The 6,879-nt window shown below is 31.3% G+C and overlaps 1 protein-coding gene across 1 annotated transcript; it reads left to right on the forward strand.

The window, feature by feature from the left end:
• Nucleotides 1-1,166: 1,166 nt before the first annotated feature.
• LOC107476498 (uncharacterized) lies at nt 1,167-4,718 on the forward strand. The gene is given in 2 exon segments (XM_052259178.1): nt 1,167-4,169; nt 4,644-4,718. Coding segments are annotated over 2 exon segments (3,078 nt in total).
• Nucleotides 4,719-6,879: the final 2,161 nt, after the last annotated feature.

Consider the following 6,879-nt stretch of genomic DNA (forward strand, 5'->3'; position numbering starts at 1 on the left):
CATATCGTTTCAAAGTTTATTAATTATTTTTTAATGGAATAATTTCTTTAATTTTCAGATCTCTGCTGCCGTTTTCAAACTCTTCGTATTTTATATATTACTTTATTGTAAAGTAGGTTACTCATGTTTGATTAATAACTAATAAGCCTACAAAAGTGTTTATTCAACGTCATTTTATTTTTTAATGCCACATTTAAATATATACATTAAAGCTTGACCATCATATTGTAACGTTTATATTAATCTCAGTAAAACTTCTGGAATTTATTTAGTCTATTAACAAGGACCTTTGTGATGATCTTGTAAACTACATTACAGAGATTAATCGGCCTGAAATCTTTCATAAATACCAGTGATTCAACCTTTGAAATAAGAACTAATAAAATTTCCATCATTCTTGAATCAATAATAACACTGAAAAATGCCTACTTAACCTTTATTATAAAAAGAGTTACTATTTAATCTCGACAAAAATTTAATAAATTTAATTTAAATAAGATCTAAAATAAAACTGCACACTAAGATTAAAAAAAATTACATCAAAATTAAGAAATAATATATTTCTATTGTACTTATAGATTTAGATAAGCTTTTTCCTATATATAATGATTTACCATATGCATGAAAAGAAATTAAAAAATTAATGTTAGCTAAATTTGACTATTTTTAAGGAAATAGATTAAGTTTTTTGTGAATTATTTTTATTGTGTACTATATATGTGATTAGAATAAATTTTTGTAAAAATTTTTTTGAATTTGAAAATTTAAATTTTTATTTATTTATAAAATTTAAATTATAATAAAATTGAAAAAGAGAGAAAGAGACATAATATAAAAATGCCAAATTATTTTCATATTGTTAATTAAATTATTAACAATATGTTGTTGATAACTATGTGAAAATTGAAACCGGAAAGTTAAGATGGGTTCGAAATAGACAGAAGAAATTACGGGCTGAATTATACCAAGGTTTACAAGATGCTTTGCACATAGGAGAAACTAATGCAGGTAAATATTATTGTATCTAATTGCTACTTCGAAAATCATTAAGAATTACCCAAAATAATTATTAAAACTAATAATATTTTTCTATATATTTGTCTTCAGAAAATGTTGGAAGAAAAAGAACAATATTACCATCGTCGTTCATTGGTAGCCGTCGCGACATGACCCAACGATATGAAGATGGAATGGCAATTGTTCTTAAAGAGGGAAAGCCAGATATTTTTCTCACAATGACATGCAATCCATCTTGGACTGAAATAACTTCAGAACTCAACCCAGTTCAAACTCCACAAGATCGTCCAGATCTAACAACAAGAATTTTTCGAGCCAAATTTGAACAGCTGAAAGAGGATGTAATTACTAAGGGTGTCTTGGGAAAGGTGAAGAGCTATATTTATGTCACTGAGTTTCAAAAAAGAGGGTTGCCACATGTACATATGTTGCTAATCTTAGAAAACAATGACAAGTTAATTGACCCGGAGCATTATGATAGTTTGGTACGTGCAGAGATACCATCTAAAGAAGTAGAATCACACCTACATGATGCTGTGCTAAAACATATGATTCATGGTCCTTGCGGTACATTTGATCAATCCTCACCCTGCATGAAAAATGGCAAATGTAAACGCAACTACCCAAAAGAGTTCGCAGCAGAAACACGAAGAGGTGACGACTCATATCCGCAATATAGGCGACGATTCGACACTCCAGTACAAATTAACCAAAATGTCACGGTTGACAATAGATGGGTAGTTCCGTACAACCCTTGGCTACTACTAAAGTATGATTGCCATATTAATGTTGAGATATGTAGTAGCATCAAGAGTATAAAGTATCTCTACAAATATTGCTACAAGGGTCCAGACCGGGTTGCAATGGAAGTTCACAACAGTTCTAATGTTGACGAGGTCCAACAGTTTGTTGATGCAAGATGGATTGCTGCTCCAGAGGCATGTTGGAGAATATTTAAATTTAACCTTTACCGATTGTATCCATCAGTGGAAAGGTTACAAATTCATTTGCCAAATCAACATCAAGTGAGCTTCTATGATCACCAAACCATTCCTGAAATACTTAATGATGATTATTTCTCTAGAACAATGCTCACTGAGTTCTTTGCTCTAAATCGTGAGGAGGACCAACAATCTAGGCATCTTCTGTACAAAAAAATTCCAGAGTATTACACTTGGCACAATAAGGAAAAGGAATGGCGTCGACGCAAGACACAGAGGAGATCCATCGGTCAAATTTATACTGTATCACCTTCAGAAGGAGAAAAATTCTATTTGCGTATTCTGTTATCTAATGTCAGAGGACCAATCAGTTGGGACGACTTGCTAACAGTTAATGGGGTCCAATATTCGTCCTTCAAGCAATATGCTCAACACCGAGGATTGTTAGAGAGTGACAGTAGCATCCGTGAATGTTTGGTTGAGGCATCTGTTTTACGATTGCCATGTGCTTTACGAAGGTTGTTTGCAACCATCTTAATATTTTGTGAGCCTACAGATGTAAGAAGCTTATGGGATGAATTTTTTTCATATATGGTGGATGATTATCCGTCAACCAGCACTACAACAGCCTTAGTGTTCACAAATCGGCTACTCAGGGATATAAATGATATACTCCTTCAGCATGAAAAACAGATTACACAATACGATTTGCCAGCTCTAACTCATGAAAATGACAATGACAACTCGATACCCAGAGTTATCCAAGAAGAACTGTCTGTCGAAGTACCCCGGGAAAACCTGTGTTCCGTAACAAGATTGAACAATGACCAGTCTAAAGCTTTCAAGTGCATTATGAATACAATTGATCGAAGAGAAAGTGGAGTGTTCTTTGTTGATGGGCCAGGAGGATCAGGCAAAACATTTCTTTACAGAGCTATAATTGCAGAATTGAGAAATAAGGGTCATATTGTCTTGGTAACTGCATCATCAGGAATAGCCGCAACATTATTGCCTGGGGGTCGAACAGCTCATTCTAGGTTTAAGATCCCAATTAATGCAGAACCATCATCCATTTGCAACATAAGCAAACAATCAGATCTTGCAAAGCTGATTAGACAAACAACAGCAATCATCTGGGATGAAGCACCTATGGCAAATAAAGAATCGGTGCAATCATTAGACCGCACTCTGAGAGATATATTAGCAAACGATATGCCATTTGGAGGAAAAGTGATGGTGATGGGAGGAGATTTCCGCCAAGTACTGCCTGTGGTACCGAAAGGTAGTAAGTCACAAATGATTTCAGCTTCTATAGTTAAGTCTCAATTATGGGCTTCCACTAAAATTCTCCATTTGCGACAAAATATGCGATCTTCTAATGATCATGTTTTTGCTGAGTATCTTATGCGCATTGGTGATGGAATTGAACCCACCATACATGAAGACTTTGTACGGATACAAGCAAATATGGCAATTCCGTGGGAGGGTGAAACATCGTTACACAAGTTAATAGAAGAAATATTTCCAAACTTACAATCTCATGGGTGGGACGCTTCTTACATGGTAGAAAGGGCAATATTGACGCCAAAAAATCATGATGTGCAACAGCTTAATGATATAATTATCAACCAATTTCCAAGAGAAGAACGAAATTTAGTCTCATTTGATGAAGTAGAAGGAGATGCTAATAATTTATATCAATAAGAATATCTTAACTCAGTTTCTACAGGCGGGTTGCCACCTCATGTGTTGAAGGTAAAAAGAGGTGCACCTTTGATGTTATTGAGAAACATAGACCCTAAGGCCGGCTTATGCAATGGTACAAGGTTACTATGTCGTGGAACTTTTCAAAACATGTTGGACGTAGAAATTTTAACCGGTCATCACTGTGGAAGAAGAGCTTTCTTGCCTAGGATAAAACACAAAACAACAGAAAATACAGGACTGCCATTTATCCTTATCCGGAAGCAATTTCCTGTAAGGTTGAGTTTTGCAATAACAATAAACAAATCACAAGGACAGACAATTCCTAAAGTAGGGATCTATCTCCCTAAACATGTATTTAGCCATGGCCAATTATATGTTGCTCTGTCTCGAAGTATTTCTCAGTCAACTACAAAAATTTTAGTCAAAGAAGGAAAAATAGATGGAACAAGTGGTGAATTTACCAGAAATGTAGTTTTCAAAGAAATATTGTTACCTTTCCCACAGGTAATTTATGTTCTTAGTAAGTGTGTGTAGTTACTTCTTGGTACAATTCAGTCTACATATAATTTTAATCTTTAAATCTTTTTCATTGATATATATATCTATGTATACAAACTTTAATTTATTGAGGATTAACGACTAATAATTTTTTAATAGACAATTTGATTTCAAAGGAGCTCATCAATATATGCCAGGAGATAAAGACAACCAACTTGAACATTTGTTTTATGCAACAGGTACGTACTAATTATCATTAACTAAGACATACTAGATATACTAGAAATATATTAACAAATATCAATTACAGGAAGAAGGATTCCAAAATCTCTGGAGTGCATGGAAAGATGAGCAAGCAATTGCATCAATCCAACCAATAGACAATAAAGTAATTTTTTAAATTAATTACTGTCAAAATTGCATTCAATATACATACTTCTATTTCTATGTTACTAATCATAATAATATGTTATCTAATAGGTTCATTCCCTTCAAATTATTCTATTGGCTAGGGAGGAACGGTTAAAACAGACAAGACCTAATTCTGGAAGATGATAAAAAAGGAAATATTGCTCCAACAACATACAAGGTAACACAATCATCGTAATCAGAATGTTATTGATATGCCTATTATCTATCCCCTTCTATGTTCTTCTTTTACTAATAAAATATGAAGGAAAAAAGTATATGCCTAAAATATTAAAAGGTTACTCTGAGATTGTAACGGAGATTATGTTTCTCATGTTGAATAAAGTTACAAAAAATAATTTTAAACTACGGATAATAAATTAAACATTTTTCTTTTTCCAGCAACAAACTCATAGGAGCGGAATCAACTGATGTTAGTAAAGAACAACATTGCAGGTACCTATCATTAGATTAAGAAACCACCCAAAATAGAGGTAATATCGGATACTTATAGATTTGAATGCTCTACAGAGGGTTTAATGGCTTCTTTTGTTGTGCATGTGTAGGAAATCCAACCTCAAACAAGAAATTTCAATTTTGCAGGTTTTATATTTTTTATTGTTAACTTTTCGTTCAAATATAATGAAATTTGTATTGGCATATGGTATATTTTATTGATTTCTAAATTTTGTAGTTCTTCAAGGCTCAAGAATCTATTGATAAGGAGATGTATGAGGAATTGCTAAAGATTTTTTCTCGGTACAAATTCAGAAATTACTTTAGATTTATCTTAACGTTTTTACTTATAGTTTGATATATAATCACAAAAAAAAGGCATAATTATTTTTCTTCTTTACACTTTTTGTAGGCACAAGAAATATTCTTCAAATACAGATCCGTACTTTGGTTTACCACTTAAAAAAAAAGGTCCCTAAACAAAGAAAAAAAAGTGACTTTTAAATATGGCTCATTTTTTGTAAACAATCGTATTTTTCTATTTATTTTTATGACTTTGAGTTAGATAGAAGAAGATAAAATAATATTGTAATAATTATTTTATATGAATTATGTTATTTGTAGATTTGTAGATAGGTGATGTATGTGTTCATTATAATTAAATCATTTTCATATTGTTATTGTTTATAGATAGGTAATATATGATTATTTTAATTTGAACATTTTTATATCGTTATAGATTATTCTATATTATTATTTGTATGTTATTCGAATTTAAAATTTTAAAATTCATTGAAATAATTAACTTTAAATCTCATAAAAAAAGCGGTTGAACAGGCACGGTAGTGCCTGTTGAGCCGCTAGTTTGTGTAAAACTACTAGTCTGGATCATAACCTAATAGACAAGACCAATGCTTAAGCCAAAAAATAATGACAAGCCTAATAGTAAAAAATTTTAATAATAAAGATGAAAGAATCCAACTAAATTTCTAACCAATTAAAACCAACTTGGTTGTTCGAATGATCAGTTCACTCGTCCGCTTAAGCAAGTGTCGGGAGTTCAAACCCCGCTTTGTACATGCAGCAACTCATTGACCAGCAACAGACCCTCAAATGGAGCTCAGATCCGCGACGAATTAGTCCTTAACCTGTCGGGTTAGGAGATACCGTTTGGATAAATAAAAAAAAATAAAAAAATAAAATAAAATAAAACTTAAATTCATAATAAATTAGTCCTTGATTTATTGATGGGAAAAAAATTAAAGGGAACCCACCAAATAGATAAATAAATAAATAAATAAAATTATAGTTTAAAAAAGTGAAAAAATAGATATCCTAGTTTAAAAGAATGAAAAAAATCTCCTTCTCACTACCAAATAAATAAATAAAGGTGGAAGAATACAGTTATTGATAAATAATAGATAAGATAATAATAAACACATTGATGAATACTTTTTTCCCTCCTCACATGTTCGTTCCTCTTTTTGTCAACTTGAATATAGACATACTTATCTACCAATCCTCTTTTTTCTAACTTTCTTTTATTCATATTCCAATTTGCTCTTATCTTCTTTTTTATCTTTGTCACCAATGATTTATTATTACTAGTTCTAATTAGGCTTCATGTTCCGCCACAATTTTTATTTCCTTCCTATAAAGTTAGAGGCCGAAATAATAAACATAAGAGTATATAATGTGAAAAGAGTTTTAAATGTACCGATATTTCAATTATTTTAATAATTAATTTTAATTAATATATATTATATATATTTTTTATAATTTAAATTAATAGTTAAAATAATTAGAATATCGATATTTTTAATATATTTAAAATTTTTATATAATGTGTTAT

Source organism: Arachis duranensis, chromosome 3 (assembly GCF_000817695.3).
Source record: "Arachis duranensis cultivar V14167 chromosome 3, aradu.V14167.gnm2.J7QH, whole genome shotgun sequence".
Classification (NCBI taxonomy): Eukaryota; Viridiplantae; Streptophyta; class Magnoliopsida; order Fabales; family Fabaceae; genus Arachis; species Arachis duranensis.